The 24,436-nt window shown below is 40.9% G+C and overlaps 1 protein-coding gene across 1 annotated transcript; it reads right to left on the bottom strand.

Moving 5' to 3' along the window:
• Positions 1-64: 64 nt before the first annotated feature.
• Positions 65-24,230, bottom strand: lrrc17 (leucine rich repeat containing 17). Its single transcript, XM_015957969.3, has 5 exons — positions 23,938-24,230; positions 14,485-14,831; positions 12,844-13,324; positions 5,743-5,898; positions 65-1,188 (listed from the first exon to the last, which is right to left on the bottom strand). Exons 2-5 carry the CDS (start codon positions 14,755-14,757, stop codon positions 749-751), a joined length of 1,350 nt encoding a protein of 449 aa, XP_015813455.3. The 5' UTR covers positions 14,758-14,831; positions 23,938-24,230; the 3' UTR covers positions 65-748.
• Between the last annotated feature and the right edge of the window lie 206 nt (positions 24,231-24,436).

Here is a 24,436-nt window from a genome sequence, read left to right as displayed (position 1 = left end):
ACCACTAAAGATTGTTTATCATAAATGCTAAATGGGTGCAGAAAAGTGGATTCAGAGGCCAAAAGACACAACATATATTTTTTTTAATGGGACTCAGTGTTTATATAATAAACATTTTATGATATTAGAGGTAATAAAAACTATTTTAGTCAGATTTTGGCCAAAATCTCAGAAAGTTCTTTTATTTATTTCACATCTTCATTAAAGAAGGTGAGTCACTGTTGGAAGCATCAGCTTTGTCATCGATCATGGCTGAAGTTTATTCTCCAAAGGTTTTGGAAAAACTCTGTAAAACATTTGTTCAGTGAAAAAAATCCTCTTAATTCCCAGAAATAAAAGCAGACAATAATATAGATTTATGTAAAAAAAAAAAAAAAAAGAAAAGAAAAGAATAACCAAAAGAGACTTTTTACACCAAGGTAATCAAAAATAAGACAGTGGAACATTTCAAGAACAGGTTTCTGATTAAATAAACTGTTGTTGCAAAAGAAAAAAAAATTGTGGAACCACCTTGTTCTTTGCTTGAAAGTAAAATATGCAATTAGATGTTTTTCATCAGAACACCCAGCATCAGGTTTATTCCACCCAACCAACCAGATAATGCTGATGAACTAAACATTTACCCCAAACTCATCCCACAGTAAGTTTTCTTTACACAAAGCACTCAGTCTGCTCTGCCATCATTGATCTCAGACGTCCACCTCTACATTTCTCCCTGAACTGAACCCATTTGGGCTGCTGATCCTTTCTAACTCAGTCTGATGATCTCAAACTTGTTGTCCTTCTTCTCTTTCAGGGGCTGTGGTAGAAATCCCACCTGTCCCTCACCCTCCCCCATCACTTCTTGTGCCTCGTTCTCCAAACCTCCCTGCGCGGCCTGTCCAGTGCCCGTCCCTTCTGTTTGTTTGTCCACAGGACATTCACCATTGTAGGTTTTGACGTAGTCCTCCACGTTCCAGCCCGTGAACTCTGGCGGTTCGGAGCAGATCAGGCCTGAGTAATGGACATCGGGGTGGTGCTTGAGCCAGTAGATCAGGTAGTGGATGTTGTAGTCGCAGATCCAGGGGTTTTTCTCCAGCGAAAGCTTCCGTAGGAAGTACAGATCCTCCAGTACGCCGTACTGGAAGTAATGGAGGCTGTTGTTGGACAAATCAAGGTCACGGAGGTACAGCAGCCCTGCAAAAGCAGCTGGAACGCAAAGAAGTTGAGGTTTGGATTATATCTTTCAACATGCACAAACATCCTCAAAACCTTATTAATTTAGTGACCATTTCATTAACCATTCATTTCCTTTTATTTATAAAATAAATGCCACAGTCCTCTACCAGAAAAGGATGGATTGCCTTGAGTGGGTTAGTTATGACCAAGGGGCAAACTGCCTGCCAAAAGTGGAGCCAACGCAGAAGTTTCCAAAAATGCAGTTCCCCTCACATCCACTAGGGGCTGGCTCCAGAAAGGAGCCATTTCCCATGACTACCAAGGTGAAAAGACCTACTTCACATCGCTGTAAAGACTCGGACACCAGTCAGTGACTCGATGCAACCTGCTGGGTTCCTAATATAGGAAACTTTTTACTGATTGGCTTCATGAACTGAACTGTATTGGAATGTTTACTTCCTGAAGTGCTTTGAGACGACTTGTCGTGATTTGGCGCTATAAATAAACAAACTGAATTGAATTGTATTTGATGCATTTTATTAACTGGGCTGTACCTCTGGTATCAGCTCTTTAGCCCAGATCACCAGTCTATTAGAGATCCTAAAAAATGAGCAATAAATAACCGTTTACCTGATAGTTCCATTTTCTATTTTCTTACCAACATATCTGTTAATCAAGTGATGCCTGAGCCATCATGTTTTTCATTCATCATGTGATGACAGCTTCCATGACAGATTTAATACATTCATCTTTAAAAGAAAAGGCAAGTACCAATGAGCTAAGCTCATCCATCCATCTGTCCAGTCAGCTGTTTGTCCATCTATGTGGTTCCTCGCCTGTTTGTTTAGACATGTTTTGTGCTGAGTTCATTTCAAGGTCATTTTATTAAACAGAAATTTGTTAAAAGATACGTTCGTTAGTACAGAAATTGATCTTTTACAACAAGGGAGAAGAAATGTACTTTGTGGGCCCTGAAGGTAAGTTTGAAGGCTTACCATACCTAACACAAGATGCCACCCAGCTCCTGTCATCTCCCGCCTCGATTACTGCAATGCCCTTCTAACTGGTCTTCCAGCTTGTACTGTGAGACCTCATCAAATGATCCAGAACGCAGCAGCGCGTCTGGTCTTCAATCAGCCAAAAAAGCAGCTGCATGCATCAAATTCAAATTGCTAACACTAGCATACAAAGTCCGAGATGTTACGGCTCCCATCTACCTGAATCCTCTTGCAAAGGCTTACGTCTCGGCCCGGCCGCTCCGGTCATCACAGGATCGTCGGCTAGCAGTGCCTACACCACGCTCAGGACAATCCAGACTCTTCTCATGCATCGTTCCACAAATGTGGAATGACCTTCCAAGCACTCCCAGAACTGTGGCTTCCTTTTCAATTTTCAAGAAACTCCTGAAGACCCTGCTCTTCAGAGAGCATCTTCTAAACTAGCACCCTCCCTGCACCCGTGCCCCTTCTCTACTGTCCACTCCTTGTTACCTCCTCTCCATGACTGATGTCAATGTTGTTGTTGTTATTGTTGTTGTTAGCCTCAAGGGCAATATGCCGATTATCACTTGTAAGTTGCTTTGGACAAAAGCGTCTGCTAAATATATATATATATATATATCTTCTGTACTTTTGTTGATTGTGAATCCAGGACTGGCTGGAGACACTTTATCTCACAGCTGGCTTGGGAATGCCTCGGACTCCCTTTGGAGAGGGAGGTCAGGTATCAGTTTCTGTGACCCTATGACCCAGTTTTGGATAAGCAGCATAATCAGAAAGAATTTCTGTTTTTCTCATTATTTTGGTAACATAACCTTTTCTTTTGTTTAATTTCTCAAATAGAACTCAAAACTGACTCCAACTTTGAGAACTACAGCTTTGTGATGAAAAAGAATAAAACAAACTGTTGGAAAAACATTTTGCAGAAACCCAAACACACTGTTGCTGGAAACAAAACACCCAAATGATCACAAAGCCATCAAACTTAATATAAATAATGAGCTCTATCTCCCCCGTCTGAAGTAGGAGAGCATCATGTCAAAGCAATTAAACATGACCTCAGCTGAGCATTTTTACTCTGAAAAATTCCCCAAATATCAAATTATCAGAACTGTTTTATCTATCAAATATGTTTTGAGAATAATCAGTTTTTAATAACAGTTTTTCTAAAAGGTCAGTGACCGTCGATCAGTTAAAAAACAACAACAGTTAAGGATTACGAGTCAGCTGCAGAGTCCTAAATAACCACAACAAACACCTGCCAAAAAAATAAGAGCAGCTGCTGTGAACAGATTAATAGACAGGGACTTACAGCTGGGCTAATGAATTCTCCGAAAGCTTCCAGAATGGTCATTAATGTGCTTTTCTTGTGTGCATGTGAATGCGTGTGCCAGTGTTTATAGAGGGAGTAATGGGGCAGTTTCTCGCTGTCCAGCAGCCTCCAGCCCAGCTTTGATGCTTAAAGAGCGGAAGAGGGGAGGAGGTGGGAGAAAACGTTTGTGAAGCTAACAGATGTTTTTCTTACATCCTGGCTCAGCAGTTCTCACTGACTGTTCATATGGATTCTGGAGCCACTGTGACCCAAAACAATACTTTCACAGGATTTTGTTCCCCAGGAGAACAAATCTTATACTGTAACTTTATTTGAGTAATCGATGATCATTTTCCATAAGAAAAAGGTCTTTGTACACGTCCTTGAGGAACTCCACACCTGAGATCCTTTTCAAAAACAGTTGTTTCTTTTCCATTTTTTGAACTGTGGGACTAGAAAAAGTTGAAATTACATTTAGATCATCCTCTACACGCCACAACGATCTAGCACAGGTTTTAGCCAAACAAGCTCAAGACTAAACAACTACACATCCGTTAGTAATAAATCAGGACTCTTGATGTTGCACATCTTTTCATCTCCTGCTTTTTGTGTCATCCTCCACATGAAAGGAACAAATAATCAGACTGTTTTATATTTACTACAAATGTGAGGGTTATTAGAGCGAGCTGCGAGGACTGAGACCACATGTCTCCAGGTAGGACGCAAGCTCTCATTTACACAGTTTCTTTTTCAGTTTACAAATGGTTTTAGACACGCTGGGGTGAGCCGCTCTAGATTGTTTACATCTGCTGAAGCATTTTTTGGGAAGGATTTCCCTCTTGGGCAGGAAGACTTGACATCATTAGGCTTATGAAGAGTTGCTCAGCTGCTGTAGAAGAATGTTCAGTCAAAGAAAGTTCTCAAAACAATTCTGAAACACAAGATTTTCTCACTTGTCATTAATTTATTTCTAGTCCCCATTTTGATCTAGAGCATGTGTGATATTCTAATTTCTTTAAAAAAAATTATACCAATGTGGTTTAAAGGTTGAATAGGGAACTATTTAATAAAAAGCTATATTTTTAAAAATAATACCTTCATGGGGCGCGGTGTGCAGAATGAATGTACAGTATTTCCTTTAAAAGCTGTATTTTAATAAAAAACTTAAAATAAAAAAAAATATTTATTTTGACAGGCATGACACTGGGCTTATGTTTACATCTACCAGCCAATAGAGGGCACCACTACGGGTCCGCTCGGCACAGCGAGGCTGGATGTGGAAAATGATGAACTCAACAAGTCAGTCAGCTGCTTCTGAACCCAGAAGATGTTGTTAGCCTTCTCAGAAGAGGAGCGATCGTGAAATATCTAGAAACAGAATGAGTTTAGGTGAAGCCTACAACAGATGGGCCCAAATAAAAAATGTCACGTATCGGCAGCAAACCTTGTTCTGTTGTTACAGCTACAACCTCCACACACTAGACGTCGCTTTGGTGTTCACGTTCCATATTCAACCTTTAATAGTTAGGTTATTTGTAAGTTGTCTTAAACACATCATCCTGTCCACATTGTGACCAAATAAGCCAGATGAGATCATTGAAGGTGGGGAAGGAGGGCCACTGCAACCAAAAATTTGACTTCTGTCTACTGGCATAAGAATGTCTTCATTGCTGCGTTTTGAATAAACAACTCAGACCTCCATCTTGTTTTCGACAGACTATAAAAAGCAAAAGAAAATCACAGGAATTATGATATCTTTAGTTTCTGTTTCTGTTGTTAAAGGATCATCAGAGGTTTTTAGGAAGCATGAACAAGAAGATCCAAATGACATTTTTCTGTGCTTTGACTTCTTTGCTTCAAAATAAATCAGATGCAGGATTACTCCGCCTTCTGAATGATTCATTTGGGCCTGCTTCCCTCCTCTGCAACGGGAAGCGCAAAATTTCCAATATTTACTACTTAAAAAAAAAACCTTCAAGAATGCAGCCAGAAGAAATATGTTATATTCCACATTAAACTGAGAGGCAGCAGTCTGCTTTGTTTCTGCATTTACGTGCATAATGCATGTATTTTTTCAGTATTTTCAAAATATTTTAGTTTTGAACCAGCTGATTAAGCATGGAGCAGCCCTAACAGATTTAAAACTGAAGAAGAGAACGGTTTGATAGCTGGGATTATAAAAGTTGAGAAAATGCATGCAGGGATGTTCCTGTCTCTGCGTGCACATGCAGATTCAACCCTAAAATCAGATCTTTGTGCACAACTGACTGTTACCTGTCTCGATTTTCTGCAGGTTGTTGCTGCTGAGGTTAAGCAGCTTGAGGTCTTTGGACAGCAGGAATTGTTTGGGCCTGAGGTGTTTGATGCTGTTGTTGGACAGATTTATCTTCACGATCTCTGATGGAAGCTCGGGTGGGACATGATTCAGATCTGAGGAGGGAAACAGGAAGAGGAACGTTCAATGCTGAAAGCACGAAAGGAAAGTTTACTGTTCGTAAAGTGAAATGTATATTGTTCCGCTCCCCCTTAAAAAACAGATATTTCCATCAATACAGGAAAAAATATGCCACAGTGTCTTTTATAGTTCTGGAGCAGATGTGCAAAACACATGAGAGCTGAACAAAAACCAAATCAGCATGAGTCGGAAATTCAATCTGTCTGCATCTTATGTTTTCAAGATGTTTAGTGGTGTGTGTGTGTGTGTGTGTGTGTGTGTGTGTGTGTGTGTGTGTGACATTTTACATTTTCAAGATGGAGAACAACAAAGGATGACAACATGTTCAACAATATTCAACTGGTGCCACAGGAAGTCATCTTTTCCTTTCACGTTTTCTCATTACACATTTCTATCTAATCTACAAACACAAAAGGACTGAAAACAAAACTGTGACTGCACACGGACGTTTAACAGGTTACGAATCCATTTTGTGGTTTGTTTCACCTGTCAGCTGGGATGTCAACGCTATAGGAGCGTGAAAGCTCACACGTGCAGCAGCAATCATGTCCTGTTTAAACCGAGTAGGTGGGCTGTGCAGCATGCATCGTTTGTTTCTGAAGCAAAACGGATGCAGATGAGGGTGAGAATGTTTAGACTGTGCCCTCAAACACAATCATTTATTTTTTTTATTTATAAGACATCTTAAACAATAAATTGATTCTTTTTCACATTCAGATAAAAATAAATCTGTTTTAAAAGTTTCCTGCATGTATTTATTTACACAGGCTGTCTATATTTTGCAGAAACGGATGCTTGTGGACACTTTTATGGAGCGAATGTCTTTGTCTACCTGGTTTATTGGTACAGATGTTAAAATGAAGGCTCGTTAACGTAAATCTGACAGAAGATAACTAAACACAAGCAGAGGAAGGGAGGAACAGAGCTCTTGGTTTCTTGTTGCGAGTTATCAGTCGTGCAGTGAGAACGTTAATCCCCCTTAAATGATCCTAAGTGAGCCCCGGCTCGCCTTTACGTGTGTCTTCAGCTTAGGCTGAGTAGATCTCCAGCTTTAAACGATTTTGGCACGACAACCCGAAACTCATATTCCCAGGCTCCTTTGACAGACTTCATCTTCCTGAGCCAAAAGCAACTTTTTATTTTTTCCTGTCCAGGGGCGATACATCTGTGGTCCTCTGTGTTTTACAGTGAAGGAGGTTAATCCTCAATACCCCGTTCTCAGCAGAGACAGAACTGCATGACTAAATACCGGAGCCAAACATGAAAATGATCTCAGAACCTGTTGCTGCAACTTTTGCTTCTTGGAGATAAATCAGCAAGTCTTTGCAATATCTTGGGACTTCTTTTATTTTATAAAATCTTCAGCTGCTTCAACAAATGCTAAAACACACTTTTAACAATCAGACAGATGAATGAATGAACATAAGAGAGATAACATGGAAAAGTCATTGCCAGTCATTCACAGCTGGACTTGGACGCTACTGGAATCTGCTATTATCATTACTTTAAAGATACATCTACTTCTGTAGGAATGTTCGGTCCAAGAAATGGTCATGTTAAATGCAGAGAGCCTTTAAAGGGAAGCTAGGTAGTTATGCTTGCATTTAGCACCCCCTAGTGTCCATAATGAATCCTCTGTGGTTAAACCAAAAATGAAACCTATCTTCTCGCTGTGCGTTTGTCTTTTTAACACCTTAAGCCGGGCGTACATTGTGCGACTTTTTCACTTTTTTGAACCGATTTTCCACTCGTGCGAGAATCCACAAGATCGGGGCGAGTTTTGCGCCCAGCTTCGTGTAGTGTACAGGGGGTTACGAGGGGCGATTTACACCACGTGACCAGCTACCGATCAGCAATCGTGAGCTCGCACGGACTTCTGGCGTGTTTAATATTTTGCTCGTCCTTCGTGAGGGTTGAAGCGGCGCTGCGAGCAGCTGCGACCCAAAAGGTATCAGAACCGCTCACGGCGCATGCGCAATCCTGCATCAACACTGCTCGCCCGCTATTTCCCTAACAACACACGTTGTTCGTTTTTGTTTCTACACATTTTTTTACTCACAAAGATTGTCAAGAAAGCGTGTTTGTCGTGTTCATGTCAGATTAAACTTATCACAAAACACAGATTTACTTTCTTTATTTCGTTTTCCTCATCCAACCCCCATAAATCCGTGTGTATCCTCCTGCAGCACCCCCGAAGGACAACAGGCAAAACAAGAGAAAAAAGTCTGACGTGTTGTGTAACAACTGCTATTTTTAGCATATTTTTTAGGGCCGACGTGTTGCTATCAGACTACAGTGTGAGCAGTCAGGTCGCATCCGAGAACTGGGTCGTACAGTGTGAGCGCATGACTCGTGAGATCTGCCCTGCGAGGAAGTCTTACAGTTTGAGCTGAAGCTGAGTGCTACAAGTGAAAAAGTCGCACAATGTCCGTCCAGCTTTAATCTAACAGCTGACATGTCTCCCAGCCTTCATTAGTGTCTACAGCAGTGGTTCATCACTAAATGAGCTGTGTTCATGATCGAAAACATGCTGGAACCAGACTGTAGTGCCAGGTATACCAGCTCAGTTTTTTTCTAAGCCCAACAGACCAGACCACAACTCAGAAGTTGTGATCTGTCACCTTTGGTCTTTAGCCTGGTGCTGCACAACCAGTAGACTTTGGTTGAGCAATGGCAATTTTGCTAAACAAATTAGCTTAATATTTTTTCATAGTATGGCGCATTTATTGTGGAGATAAAAAAATGAAAAAAATTAAATAAAATGATTCTCTCGCATTTGTCTAAAAACCTCCAACAATGACACATTTCGGTCAGAAAACTTCATCTGGAAGTTCTTATGGAGAATCGCAGAGGTAGGACCCCCACTGTAATTAATGGAAAATAGAGCAGAAAAGGCTAAAGAAGCCAGACTTTCGTCAGCTTGGGACATGTCACAAAATATTAATATGTTAAGCCCTTTCAAGTCCAAAACACAGAAAACATATCTGAATATGATGCACAGCAGCAGCACACTGTTACATTCACACATCAAATAAGTCGTTTCATTCATCCATTCGGGTCGAAACGGAAGCAAGACCCGGAGTTATTACTGGTTTTAAAAAAAGAGAGGAAAGAGGTGCAGAGACTGATGGGATGATCATGCTGTGGGAAAATCTGAAGGACCTTATATGGTGGTTCAGATAAAGAGCTGATTCAAAAGTTTTACCAGAGAGCAAAAAACAAATAATTAGGAAAATATGCTAAAAGCTTCCTCAAGCATTCAGACACAACAGACTCGTTATTGTGTGGTTCTGGCTAGTCGGAGCTCTGTGAAGGGTTGCTCCCTCTGATGGGTGCAGAGGTTGGTTTATAGATGGACAAGGAATCAACACAGACACTGTGTCTGAATGCTGTGTGATGGATTTAATGGGCTGAAAGAAGGGGGAGAAATGGAGGGAGATGAGACAGAAAGAAGGGATCCATCTTATTTCTTTAGGATCTGTCATCTCTGTAATGTCCAGCAATGGTCAGTTTTTAGGTACAGTTTGATCATTCAACATCTGGTCAAAAAGGAGACACGAGACTGCATGTGTTCCCTTTAAATCGGCCTGCCTTCATCCCATCAGCTGGAGCTCAGAGTATCTGCAGCTCTGAATACATGATAACGAATTGTCAACAATAATGTTCTCTCCTCAAGGTCCAATCTTTCAGGATTCTCCATGCCTCCATGTAAGGAACACTCGCAGCCCGGATTAGTTGCTAAATCAAAGAATGATTTCCTAAATCAGATATGAACTTCTACAGCTTATAAGCAAGATAATCATTAAATAAACGTTTGTTTATTGCTACTTTAATGATAATATAATGAAATGCTTTCATTAATTTGTACTTAGATGATTGAAGTTTTAAATGAATGTTATGTTATGATTACAGTGATTGATATATGTTTCAGCATGTTAATATGACAAGGTCATAACCATTTGCCCTCACACAAGGACAATGTAAATTTAAGTCAAACGCGTGACACATAGATAGTCCTTTACCCCAGATCAGAGCATCTGGATCAAAGAAGGCGTGTTTCTGAGACTCTTGGTAATATTCCTCAACTTGTCAACCTCTGGTTGGCTACACAAATCATAACATGAGAACATTAAAACCAGATCACTCTGGGATTCCTCAGTTCTTGAGAAAAGCTTCAGACCGGCCATCTGAAGCAAAACCTTCTTTAACCATCAAAGCTTTTGACAAGTCGTCAAAACCTTTTTGCACCTGCAAAGCTGATACCGCAACAGTTCCTGCAGAACAAGCTGATATTGTTTAGACTCCTTAAGATGGTTCCATCCATCTGTAGTGACCCGAGACATCTCTGGACTGAAGAGTCGTTTCCAGAGGTCATCCGACTTCCCTGACCTTCGCATCCACTAAGAGGGTCTCCAAAAACGGGTGAAGTAGACACACAGATAGCGTCTGACATGTTTTTGATAATAATCAACTTCATAGCTTAACACAAACCAACTTCTTTTGCATCCAGAACTCAGCTCTCCTAGATCCGGAAGTTCTGACTAACATCACATTCACACATAGGTTCATACATCACATCTAGTTCCATCCATCACAGTAGATGCTTAGTTAACTTGACATGTTTTAATTGTTGGTAAAAATGAATTCTTACTTTTATAAACCTGACTCTTTTCTGAATCAAAACGAAGTGTGTACAATCCCCTAATAAATAAAGAACCCTAGAATCTTCTGATTAACACAGTAAAGACCAGACAGGGTTGATATTCTATATTTAGATAGAGTTTCACAGCTTATTGGTCATCAGTAGAGGTAATATATATATATTGAGCTCAGAAAGCACTCAATTTCCTAAACCCTACATCTCTGTGTCCTTGAAAAATGATCAGTTTAATAGTCCTGTAGTGTCCGTTTAACACAGACAAGAGCAGATGTGCAGCATGAAAGGAACAGAAGGAAAATCAAAGTCGTTTTTCTCTCCTTTTGTTAACCTTTTCATTTTAATAAAGTTCTGTTGAACTGTCCAGAGCTGTTTATACAGACTGAAAACATCTGGATGGTTTAAAGCCAGAATTGGGCATACATTAGAAAAATGTGTCCATGTTAAAACCATCAAATAGGAGTGTAAGAGCTGCATTTGCAAAATATTACAGCATCAAATTAACCCACAACAACTGCAAAACCACACCCATCCTGACCCACATGGAAAACTCTAGGAGAGACAACTTTTATCAAACAACGTGTGTAAAATAATCAAAATAATACAAGTGTTAAGCTCCTGTTTAAAAAAAACAACAGGGAGCCTGAATTCTGATCAGCTGAAGCAAACCTTTCTGCTAAAAGCTGCCGTCAAAGCATGAACCGTCTCAGAGGGAGACCAGAGAAGTGACGTCCTCTCCATGTGGCTAGCGTAACGAAAACAAACACTTTTCTCCATGCTGTCTGGCTCTAAAAATAATTAAAGACTGTAAATTTATCTTGAGTGTCAAGTTTAACTGGACAAGCAAACACAGTTCCACACCGGCTGCTGAGTAAATCTAATAAAGGATTTATTTTTATCAACTGCCACCAGAAAGAGAAATGAAAAATGCTTTTGCTTCAATGTGTGCACGAGTGCGTGCACGTGTTCGTTTTCTATAGTGTTATTAAAACATTTCAAGAACCACGAATCACATTGAACATCTACATTTGAGTCATTTTAAGGAACAATCCAGTAAAACGTGACCAAATGCATCTAATGAAATAAACTTGATGTGTTTTTTAATTATTGGGGATAAAATTTTATACCACTGAAGGTAGGAGTCATTACCAACACATATGATGCTGACCAATGTTATGTTTGAATATGATCTCTGAGTTTTATATACTGAATATGAAAATCATCTTCTACAGCCATCTCCTGTATTAGCTTCTGATAGAAAATGGATGGGAAAACGCTCAACTCAGAAAAACCTGACAGATCTATGTCACGCTGTCAGCAATTAGCAAATATGGACATTCTGACTCGCTACGGGGAAGGCTGCTGTTGATTTAGCGTCCGGATCAGAGCACGTCTTGGCTAGCAAAAGCTAACTGTTAGTAATAGCAACTCCACAACATGGCAGAACTCCTCCAGGCTTGTCTTATTTGTAGAGATAGAGCATCGACGTTGCAGAGCAAACAGAGTCAGTAGTAGAGTCGCTTTAGCCAATCAGAGGTGAGCTTTCTGAGTATCAGGAAATAAAACTAAATCCTTGAACATCTTAGGTGTGTTCTTGCTGTGTCGTATTTCTAATTCCATGCTGTAGTTCTTTTTTTAAAACACAGAACAGTTTTGTTACCTGTTTTCCCACATCTGAGATAAGGAGACGTGGATGTGGGACCATGAACAGGGACGATGGAGTTTACACGTTGGACCGCGCATGGGACTGCATCGTCGGAGAGGAAAGAGCGGGCAGCAGAGGGCGACAACGTCCTCTGCTGCCCGCGGATAAACGGAGAAGGAAGTGACGCCACCATCAGCGTCAGCCTGAAGAAGTTTGCAGCCGCAAACGAAACGTAGCGGGAAAACAGGTAACAAAACTGCTCTGTGTTTTAAAAAAAGAACTACAGCATAAAACTAAATCCTGCCGTCTGCTGTCACTTTCTCTTCCGGATGACTTCTACGTTCTCAAACAGGAGCATCAGAGATATTTTTTCCGCAGAGAATGAATTACAAGGCATTCATTCCCACTAGAGGTCACTGCAAATGTACTAAAATATAAGTGAACTTGATCTTTAATGAAGGATTTCAGAAAGTAATCATTACATGCACATCTACAACTGATTGTCAAGTCAGTCGGGGTCAAGATGGCCACCACAGCTCACCAACCTATACGTGTCTTGTTTTTTCTGGAGAATTGAAGAACATTTTAATAAAACCTGGGTCTAAGAACTTCGCATACCTTTATTGCTGCAGTCCAGAAGTTTAGGGAACTTATAGGTGCAAACAGAAACAGCTTCTTGCTTCTCTTTCATTGGTGGACCCCCCGGCCGTGGGTCCTGTCCGTCCCCTGGCCTCGTCTCTTCCTTGCACAACAGTTCTGCATCTAACTTTTTCAGCTTCTGTCCCTTCATCGAAGAAGGCTCTGCACACCTGGCATAGTTGCCTATGTTACGGTTGCTTGGCACCTGCAGGGTCCTGACCAGGCCGTCCAATGGGCAGCGGCAGCTCCAGGGGTTGTCAAAGAAACGGAGGTAGGTGAGGCGGGGCAGAGGGAGTAGAACCTCCTCTGAGGCTGTTCTCAGACGATTGTGTTGAAGTAGGAGGGTGGTTAGCTTGGAGAGTCCACTGAATGCGTTGTCCTCCACCACAGAAATGATGTTCTGTTGGAGGTCCAAGCTCTTCAGCTGGGTGAACTGGGCGAACATGTTGTCCTTCAAAACCTAGAGAAGAACACCAAAACTTATCTCTGTAGTTATATATTTAACCAGTTGTCTGTTGTAGTTAAACTGGTTGTGTGGTGCATCTGATCAGACCCTTTTTCCCCTCAATGGAAATGGACCAACGTCTAGATTTCTTCTACAAACCCCATCCAATGACCCAATGTACCCAAATCTATTTGTGGAAGTTAAGGTTGAATTCTGTGCTCCATGTGTGGAATGCCATCTACTGAAAAATGATCAAAACCAATTGGGGTCTCTCAATCAGCTTCCTGGAGCAGTTTCGTTTAAAGGCTACATAATGTGCAAAAATCATGAAATGCACAAGTTAAACATCTAAATGGTGAGTGTGTATCTTTACCAGTGTTGTGCTGGACTGCATCAGTGACATACATATCCTGTGTGGTCAATCAGACACACAAAAGTTCACACACGGATGTTTTTGACCTCTGTCCCAGATAAATGGTGCACAGATGCTGAACAAGATGGCTGGGGTTGCATTCAGACTCAACTGAGATGTTTGAGCCTTGTTTTGTTAAACAAAACTGTAGTAAACTCTAAGTTTATCCAATACAGTACTAAGAACTCCTTAAAACCAGCAATCTGACCGTCGTGGGGTCTTTCATCGTTATAAATTCAGCAGCTTGGATTTATTTGGAAATCTGCTGGAGCACTCCAAGATTTAACAGAAGCACAAACCAAGGTGATGAGCTATCAGAAAGAAAGGAAAGCTTTTACGAATATTCATTCATTCAAGAAGTCGGGTGAAGGTTTATTTTTTTTCACTTAATAGCGAAACATCTGATTACAAAATAAACGTGAGACAAAAGCCCACGTGTTGAATGCAAATGATCACAAATTTCAAGGCTGCCTCGTTGAAAGCCATTAGGACCTAAACGCCACCGTGCCTTTCTTGGTTACAACCATGAATAATATGAGTTTAGTGTGCCTTTTATTGGTGGTTTCATGCATTAATCACAAATTCTTTGCTTGATTTTTACAGTCTTCACACTGTTGTTTAGCATAACAAAAGCATGGAATAATGCGTCTTTTCTAGTTGTTTTCATCTAAACTGCCTGGTTACCCGTTTCTGTAACCTCTGTGGCTGTTTAGTGCCACTTCTTGTACTTTCATTATGGAAGAATCCATCTAGCTGCAATTACCTGAATTTTATTCCTCGCCAGGAGTAGATGTTGAATATCTTTGGGCCAGTCCTGCATCACAGAAGTCAGCTGCCTATCCTGGCAGTCCAGGAACTTCTCCCCTGCCTCCATGTATTCTTTACATTCCTGAGTTTGACGCCTAGAGACCCCTGCCCTGCCTCGGCCTCGCACACGATCTCTGGTGCCCCTCTCCGTAACCTTTGACTCAGGGTTTCTCCGAGGTTCAGCCAACCAGAGGAGCAGCAGGAGGAGGACACAGCTGAGGAGACGCATGATGGTGGAGCAGAAGGGTGGAGCTAAGTTGCTTTAGGAGGCGGATGTGGAGGGACACAGGAAGCCAGTCAGAGCTGTATGCATGGTGAGAAGAAAAAAAAACAGGACATTTATTTACAGAAGCATAATTTGCGACGTAATTGGTGAGAAATGCATATTGAAAATTTCTGATTATGGATGATATTTTACAGCAAAATTTGCATGATATTGTAACATTACATTATTTGCATGAGCTTTAAAGGGGGAGAGGAGAGGTTATGTAGAAACTTTGTTTTAAAAATGGTCAAAAATTCTGGTACAGCAGGAAAAATAAGTATTTGACACATCAACGTTTTTGTCATTGAAGGTATTTCTAAGTTGGCTGTCGACACAATATTTCCACCAGATGTTGCCATCAAGCCAACTTTTGAAGTCACACAAAGGCATCAGAACATTTAAGTAAACAAGTTTAGTCCCAATAAATAAAATGAAATGACACAGGGAATAAGTAATGAACACACTTTAATAGTTTGTAGAAAAGCCTTTGCTGGTGATTACAGATTCTACATGCCTCTTGTATGGAGAGACCTGCATTGCTCAGGAGGGATTCTGGCCCATTCTTTCACACGAAGGTTCATTTAGCCTGGCCAGCCATGCCAATGGGAAGCAACAGGCCTGTTAACGCACCTATTCAAATAACCCTGCTTCCTGAGAACTGTAACTCAGCCAATCAGTGCAGAGCAGCGTACGTCACACACAGCAATGCTCACCTTCTCATAAACAAATAAACAGCATCTGAAGCAGAGTTCGCTGCAGCTCTTTCCTCTGTTCTAAACGTCTTTAAAACCACAACAAGAAGAAGCGCTAAAAGCTTTTCAGCTAAAGAAAGATGTTTGCGCCATCGACGGACGCCATCTTTGATTACAGCTAAAAAACGACAACGTCGCACGATATTGTCATCATTTACGCCTTTTTTCTGATTGGTTGTTTTTGAGCAGACTACTCCTGCCCCTCATGGTTCTCTCTGCCTCTGAGTATCCAGACTCGTCCTCTGTGTGGAGCAGACAGAGGGCGAGTCTGGCAGGCCAGACTAAGGTTCCCTGGGCTTCTGTTATGAACTTTGATATTCAGTTCTCTCCATAGATTTTCTGCGGGATTTTGGCATCTTACGTTAACAAAGTAATTAGTTACAGTTACAAAAGACTTTTTCCAAAAAGTAATTGAGTTAGTAATTCAGTTAACACATTGTAAAAGTAATTAGTTACCTAACAAAGTAATTGGGATGTGATATTTATGTTCTATAACAGAGTTATATTATATAATATCTATAACATCAAATATTTTCTATAACTGAATGATTCTTACTAGTAATGGCAAAGGTAGTGAGAGCTGAAAAGAGAAGAAAGGGAAATCTACTCTGAGATCTCTTGACCCAAATGTGGTTTTAATAAAGTTTTATTTTCTCTTGCTTCAAAATTTCTCTCTGGCAAACCTTTGAAAACGTGTTCTCATCATGTAACAGAGAGCACTTGTGAGCGGTGTTTACTGAACCCAATGGAATCCTGCACGATGCATTCAATGTTGTCTGTAAAATATGATTTAGTTACAACTTTTGAAGTCTTAAAGGTGTGGAACACTTGTTTAATCAATTCATTTGCAGTGGTCCCTGGTAGGAATGAATGTCGCACTCGTGAGGTAAAAAGCGCTGGTGCACCCAGAAGTGAGCCACATCACAGCTGCGCTTCAGACGGCAGGTTTTGGAGTGTGGTTTCCTGATATTTGGACATCTTGCCTCAGATTGTTTAACAGCAAAGCGACTAAACCGTCAACTTGCAACACTGATGTTTTATCTCCACAAACAACAAGCCTGGAGGAGTTCTGCCGTGTGGTGTACTTGCTTATGCTAACAGTGAGCTTCTACTAGCTGAGACGTTCTCTGCTGTTTCCTGGACACTAATCCAATAACAACCTTCCCCGTTATGAGTCAAGATGGATGAATCCATGAATGTTAAGTGACGGTGTGACGTAGTTCTGCCATGCTTTTCAAATCCTAGAGTTTCAACACCTATCGTTTGAGCTAATGCAGGATATGTGTGAAGGAGACTATTTTCATGCTCCTGCATGAAAAACTGAGAGTGACTGATGATAATCAGAAATATGATTCTAAAAATATTTTCAGTGTTCCACACCTTTAACTTGTGTTTAAAAGTGGCTTTTAACAGACAACACACCTGTCAAAAACATTGATGCTTTTTGATGTAGAAAAAAGTAGTTATAGGCAGTGATTAAATTAAGTGACTGTAGATAAAATAACATGTGAATGATGTTGGCAGGAAAGCAAAAAGTCAACAGTTAATCATAAAGCTACACTGTACTTTTTGAAATATATTAAAGCAAAAACATTGTGAGGAATGTGAAATCAAGAATCAAACCAAGACTGTGATTCTTATTTTCCTTTTTGAATAAAGTGATGAGAAGATCAAGTTAAATCCTCTTGAAGAGAAAGAGTGTCTGATTCTAGAGTTGAAATATTAGTCTTTGCTGCACATTAAAGCAGGAAATTAGTCAGTGAGCTCCAGTTAAGTTTTGGAAAGTGACTTTGTTCTTCAGTCATTAAGACCTGCAGCTCACTGCAACAAACATTTTTTTTTCTCCATAATTTTTGTCCATGGTGTGTGTTTAGCATGTTCAGACCGGTTCAGACACTAACAAGTAATAAAAGCTTACATCTGCTGCTCATCATGGGCAACTTTGTTTCAGCTAATTGGTGCAGTTTGTGAATCTGACACAGAGAAGGAATAGATAGCGACAGGAAAAAAGGCACAACTTAAACTTCAACTTGCTTCCATGTGGGTGGTTCATTTGCTGGGAGACAATTAGCACAACAGCTGCATATCTCTCATAATGTCTTTGCCATTACATCATACTCCACACAGGTCCTGGATATGCGTAAAACTTATGTAAATTCAGTCCCAATTCAGTGTGATTCCAGGTTAGAATTGGAATTTGAACTGCCCAGTTAGATACTTGCTGAAGTACGTATTTGAAGAGACTCCGATAACCCGTGAACATACTACACTTTCTTATTGAATAGCATGATATTTCGCAATGTTGCAGGTTTTATGGTGAAGTGAGTAATTGTTCTTTTTTGTGATCAAATCTTAAAAAGAAACAGCTACACACACACACACACGCACGCACACACACACACACTGACTCAGTTTAACTGTACAAAACCACAGACCTCCTACCTTCTTCCAATGGAACAAGTCAGTCCATGCAGCTGGTTTAGTTCCATACTGAATAACAGACTGGGCATTTCAGTTTCTCAGAAACAGCTGAGAATGTTGCTGCACTTTCTTTCCATTTAGCAGAGGGTTCCTCATCTGTCCAATGTTATTAATCAACTCAAATGGAGCAAACTTGAAAGTTCAGCTCCTTTTGCTAAAGCTATTAAATGCAAGATTGCACTTCTTGTGAGCCATTTCTCCTAACTCAACAGAAAGTTGAGTCTTTTCAGCCACCAACCCTGTCTCTCTGACAGTTTCACCTAAAACCCTGTTAAAAATGCCAAGCATGTGCTGGGACACTGCATCAAGAACAGGATGTATTTTCCTGTGTCTGTGCTTTACATACAAAGCTGATGAAAGACACATTTCAGCTCTGGGTGAGACTGGTGCCAGTACAAACTCCAGGCCAGACTGAAAACATGAAGCAAAGCCTGCAGCAGGAACAGATCTCTAATAAAAATGTTCACCTAAGTTTTAGGTTAAATCTTTTGGTTCAGGTGGTTGATACACTGGGTGGTGTTCCAGATGTAGACTTCCAGTTGGTCAACCCTGCTCAGGTAATAAAACCTAATATTAAAAGTGGAATTCCTGTGTGTGTGTGTGTGTGTGTGTGTGTGTGTGTGTGTGTGTGTGTGTGTGTGTGTGTGTGTGTTTGTCTGTGTTTGTATGTGTGTGTGTGTCTTCCAAGTACATGATTCACTTTCTCAACAACTTCCACCACTCCATCCTGTAGACTTCTGGTTGGGAGCAGGTTTCCACACTTAAGGAAACATTAAAGAGCCTAAATGCGTTCAGTGCTATTTTTTATCATACTAGGTGAGATTTAGCCCAAATATTAATCCTATTTATGTAAGTATGTAGTCTGTTCACCACTCATAGACAGTTTGGACATGGGTTGTCTGAGGCTACATGGCTACACCACTTTGTGCTACTTCAACAGTTTGTCTAGATTTACAGGCTACGTGAGGTTAAGAGGATTATATGTTTCAAAAATATTCAAAAAATACCATCTCTGTTTGAAACTTTCTGTTTTAGCTCCTTTCTACTTAAAGAGACAATGTGTAGTTTTTACCATTCAATTCTGGAAGTATCCATCAAAATGTTGAAAATTAATGAAATGATGTCCAGTTGTTGAAAAATAGTTGCGGCTTTGTAACATATAACCATAAAAATCAGGTCTAAAATTGATGGGAGCGGGTCTGGGCGACACCATATTAGATCCCATGTTGCCTGCTACGGGAGCCCATGAGAACAAATGCATTTACTGATTTGTTACAAACGGTTACAAACTGCCATCATTCTTAAATGTTGTTGTTTTACACATTTACCTCTTCACTTGTTGCCAGTGATGAAAGGGAGTCTAATGTGCTTGTTGTTTTGCTGAAGTTTGCACTCCCTGGGGCTTTCAGACCCTAATGGGCATCCATTTGGTAAGGTCTTACTCCAACACAAAAATACTTCCCTATCGCCAGGAAAAAATACACACTATCACTTTAAGACCCTCTCTCCAATACGGAGTTTCCTCCAACTGGCCAGTTGGATGGTTGAAAATGTTGGAGTGAAAGGGGATTACATATTTATTGCCAGGACTTGGCAGGCACAGTGCAAAGAGGCATAGGTTGATTTTAAGTTTCAACCTGATGTGCTGGATGTTATTTTTTTTTTTAATAAACAGAACTCAGAGAGCATGAGTTAATGGGCTTTAATCTAAAAAATGTGCTTTTCGGATGTTTCATCATTAAGGCATTTGCTTTCATCCATGCTGTTTGTACTGTTTGCAGATGACTCGTTAATCGTCCGTCTGCTTCAAAGTAATGAGAGCAGCCATGACAAGTCCTAGTCTCCTTCGTTGGGTGATGGGAGGAGCCACAACTACAACTATGAGAAAAAAAGCAGCTAAAATGCTTACCAGGTAGAATCCTATCAAAGTTTTAAGGAAATAATTGATTCCAAACTACATTTTCAAATCAGAAAAACTATGTTAACTCTGTTTAATAGAGATTGTTGAGTCAGATTGAACTTTTTTTTATTAGGTTTGGAGTCTCCATTTCCACAATTTCCCCCCAAACTTTGACAAGAGTCTCAGTTGTAAAACTTAAAGAAAACAATAACCATATTCTTCTACAATCACAGATCCATCACTAAATCATCCGAACAACGACTGGCCCTTCTCCACATCTGTTCAGCTGAAAGAAAATCCACCTCTTCCTGGAAGAAAATGGCCACTGTCAGCCAGCAGAATTCAGCGCACATTCCAGCTGTGACCATAACAAATCAGCTCGGGCCAAGCCCATCCCTGTGGTTCACCCTGACTCCGTAGGCACACTAAACTCGAACGAGTCCTCCTGCTCTTGTATCATTTCCCACCCAAGCTCCCATTGGTCAAACTGTGCCAACCCAAACCAGCTTCAAATAAAAAAGCAGCCTCTGTTCAGCTGTAAACATCAACGCCCTCGCTTATATGGTCATATACTTCCCTCGAGACTAATGTGCACACTGTTTGGCTGCCACTGCCAACTGTCTTGAACCGCGGTGAAGTTTGGTCTGGATGTAAAATGTGGCAGCAGCATGTCTCTCAGTTTGGATTATGTAAAAATAAATTGTTGGTAGGAATCTCAAGTCATCTGAAACAGGCCAAGAGACAGAAAAGGAAAAGTTGGTTTTATATTTTGTTCTTAGGAACGATTTTATTTATGTAAATAAAAATGAAAGGAACTAAAGGAAACAAAATAAATGAAACCACTAATGGTGCTGTGTGTGTCTATTTAGAATTGTTTATTTAAAGTTAAATAGGTCAAACAAGCCTCATCAAACCAAAAATTACCCAAACTGTTTGGGTTTTAACACCATCATATGACGCACATGGCAACAGGAAGGTTCCCCTATTTAATGTGTCCCTTTTTCACATTTTGTAAAATTTTCAACCACAATGAGCAATGTTTAAAAGGCTCTGCCCAATTTGACTTGTCAAAGACAAGAGATTCTCACTCTAGCACCAGCTGGACACCAGCTACTCCTCCTGTTGGGAAGCTGACTTTATTATGTGTGTGGCATAACTGACCGCGACGACCAGCAGGACGAAAACAGACGTTGGGCTGTCCTCTTGTGCCAGAACAAGGGGGCCCTGACTACCCCAGAGGAATGGTGTTTATGTCCAGCAGTGCTAATAAGCTAACTGCTAACCCTAGCACAGCTAAGTCTAAAGCGGCTCCAGTCCTCAAAAATTTGAAGCAAATTATTTCCCTTATTCTTTTAAAACCTCTTGAAGGGCTGTCAGATTTTCATCACATACAAATGGTTAGAAACTCCTGCGAGGCTCGACTTGTAGGTGCACAGGTGGTGGTGATAATTGTGCAAAACAACCCGATAATGCCATGTAACTGATCGTGTGCTTGGACTGGACATTAGCTCATGGACAAAGCTAATCAGGCCACCAAGAAAGCAACAAATAAAATAGTAGATAGCAAAAATTTGTGAAATAGAAGAAAAAGTCTTTTGATTTTCTTTAGCACTTCTATTTGGCTGCAACATATGGGCCATTCCCATCTGTACCGGGTCGGCCCGGGCCGGGTAGCCCCAGTCGGCCCCAGCCCGGCCCGGTTGATTCCACACATCCTTGTCTTAAGCCCATGTGGGCTGATTCTACCCACCAATCAGAGGCTTGCTCTAATGGAAGGTGTGAATTTGCTGTCAGCAGTGGGTGTGTTGGCCCTGGTCGGCCTGAAGCAGACCCCCTCGAGAAGAGGGCTGAGAATGAGCCTTGGTTGGCCCGGAAAAATACCAGGCCACCCAGATATGTAAACAACCTACACTACCCGGCCTGGGCCGACCCGGTACAGATGGGAATGGCCCAATAAATTACCGGTATGTGATTTTTACAATGCACATAGCAAACCAAATGACCAGGAAGCCATTTAAACTGCAAACATAAAGTGCGTGTTACAGAAATCTGTCATGAACCTTGGAAAGTAGACTGCATGTTGCTATCTGCTTAGTTTTTAAGAGGAGGAGCTCCAGCAACACTGGACTGAAAGAGGTCAAACATCCAAAGGGAACAGTTCAGAAACACACTGGTCACTGTTACAGAGAATGGGCAGCTGTGAAGGCAAAAGTGTGTTTTTTTTTCTCTTTCTATGTCAAACAATGAATAAAAAATTCCATCTCGCTTTCATCCAAGTTGTATACGAGCAGTTAGTCAGTTAATTGCAGAAAAACACAAAATTGGAATGCAGAGACAATAAGTGACCCTGAAGGTGAATTTTGAGAGCGAACCTCCAGTTTCCTTTTGGAGGAGTTTCCTTCCCAAAGCTTGTTCTGTTAGAAAACTATAAAAAGTATAATAAGGCAGGGCTACGGTTCAAGGATTACAACCAAGTATGCAAAGAAGTGAAACCACGTCATTTTAAACTAGAGACGGCTGGAGACAAACATTGTGTTTAAAGAGCAACTTGAAGAGGACCCACAGACATCCGTGAGAGCCTAATTGGAACCAAAAAAGTTCATCTCTGCAACGGAAAAAACTAAAAGAAAGACTAAGATTTAAAAAAAGGTTTCAAAACAGAAAACGACACTGGAGATTTTTAGGAAGGGTCAGAAAGGTTGAGTCCAGAATAACAATCGTTAGACATGTAACCGTCATAGGTGCCATTTAGGCTTTATTTGCTATAAGATTAAAAAATTGTTTCTACTTTGGTTCAATATTTCTTCATCAAACTCCTTTAGCGTCTTCTTCAGGCTCATTAGAGTCAAAAAGTTATAAAACGCTGCCGCATGACGTTAGACAGACCTTCCCCCACGACTCTGCCATGTGGAATGGTTTGGATTAGCGCCAGACATCTGCATGGTAAACACACACACACACACACACACACACACACACACACACACACACACACACACACACACACTACAAAGCGTTTTTAAAATGTAACTGTGGCTAACTGAAACAACTGAAAATTCAGTGAAAGGGATTTGTGCGCTTTTATAATCAGAGTGAAATTGCAAGACATGCAAGTTCCTCTACCTCCTGTTTTTCTGGGGAAAATTCCAGACTGAAACCACATGGTGCTCCAGCTCTGCACCGCATGAGTTTGGCATTTATGTTAAAAGTATAATGTAAGTTTCTGCAAGAGGGCTGTAAATGCAAAACAATTTGCAAAGGTCTCCTCCGACTTTCTCCTACCACTACCTAAAAGTCATTTATTGTGGGTTTTTTTTTTGTTTGTTTTTCTTTGCAACTTAGAGTTAACTGGCGGAGTGTTCAATGAACATGACTCATTTGTGTAGCGCTCCCAGCTAGAGTTGCTTCCTCGCCGTACAAAAGGGTTCCAAGTGGAAAAAATTAAACCCTAACTGTGACAGAAGATGTTTGAAGCTCTTTCAGTCAGAGCAAGGAGAGGGGTTGGGACCACCAAAATAAAAGGTTTGGCAAAAATGATTGAATTTGCAACTTTAAATTAATTAGTTTATAATTTGATGTTTTGTAATGCTCAACATGCTTTTGCAACAAACTTTCAAGCTGAATAATTCAGTCAATGCATCCGGCTCAGTTTTCTAGAACAGCAGAGTATTACATTACATGAACTCTCATTATGACCAGTTCAATCAAAGTCAGCCTGTGCTTAAAATATCCAATACAAATGAATGCAAATATGGTGCATGTGTCTATTAAAAACAAAAAGTTGGCTTTGCATATTTCTCTAGATGGATTTCATTTTAGTCTTTGAAGGATTATTTTCAACAAGAACAGAGCTGAGAGTGGAGCCAAAGCCACAGTGGCCAAAAATGTTTCTTTCTTTTCGTGCACATTGAATGATGGCTGTTCAGAAACTGAAGAAATGTTCACTGCTGCTGGATAATCCTGTGCAGGTGTGAAATACTGGTACAGATGAGTGAAAAGTTTCAGCCTTACCCGTGCAGGGTGAGACTCTGGCTTGGGTCCTTCCACTGGAACCTGCAGATCGGTTGGTCCTGTGTCCCAGGCACCTAAGCCTGTCATGAGCACTGCATCCAAGCCAAGAATATCAGCCTGGCTTCTTGAGAGCCTGGAGCGAGGGACCAAGAGTGACAGCCTCCCACCCTCCCTTCCTTTGCACCCGCTCAGCCGGGTCACACTGAGAGTGTGAAGATGGAGACTGGGGGAGAGGGAGAAAGAGAGAGACCGTAGGCTGAGTAAAACTGATTCTCATAGGAGCCACAAGGCTGTGTCTGGTTTAGCATTACACACTCACACATCACTCGCACACGTGTGGGAGGGCTGCAGCCCTTTTATTGGTCCCCTCTGTTTAACCAGTGGGCTCACTGTAGGATGTGCAGCTAACTGGTCGGACAGGCAAAGCAGAAGACAAATACAGCTTGAGTCTCTGTAGCAGACGAGCAAAAAGGTACTTACTGCAAACACCTCTGTGCAC

Source organism: Nothobranchius furzeri, chromosome 1 (genome assembly GCF_043380555.1).
Source record: "Nothobranchius furzeri strain GRZ-AD chromosome 1, NfurGRZ-RIMD1, whole genome shotgun sequence".
Taxonomy (NCBI): Eukaryota; Metazoa; Chordata; class Actinopteri; order Cyprinodontiformes; family Nothobranchiidae; genus Nothobranchius; species Nothobranchius furzeri.
Note: the sequence above shows the minus strand (reverse complement) of the source record. Positions and strands in the feature narration are given on the sequence as shown.

Bases quoted from the DNA above. Each gene is read 5' to 3' on its own strand.
- lrrc17 (XM_015957969.3), bottom strand. From the start codon at position 14,757: ATGCGTCTCCTCAGCTGTGTCCTCCTCCTGCTGCTCCTCTGGTTGGCT. The intron at 13,325-14,484 runs GTAATTGCAGCT...GTTCTTCTCTAG, and splicing joins TGGCGAGGAATAAAATTCAG to GTTTTGAAGGACAACATGTT. The intron at 5,899-12,843 runs GTATGCGAAGTT...TTCCCTCCTCAG, and splicing joins TCTGGACTGCAGCAATAAAG to ATCTGAATCATGTCCCACCC.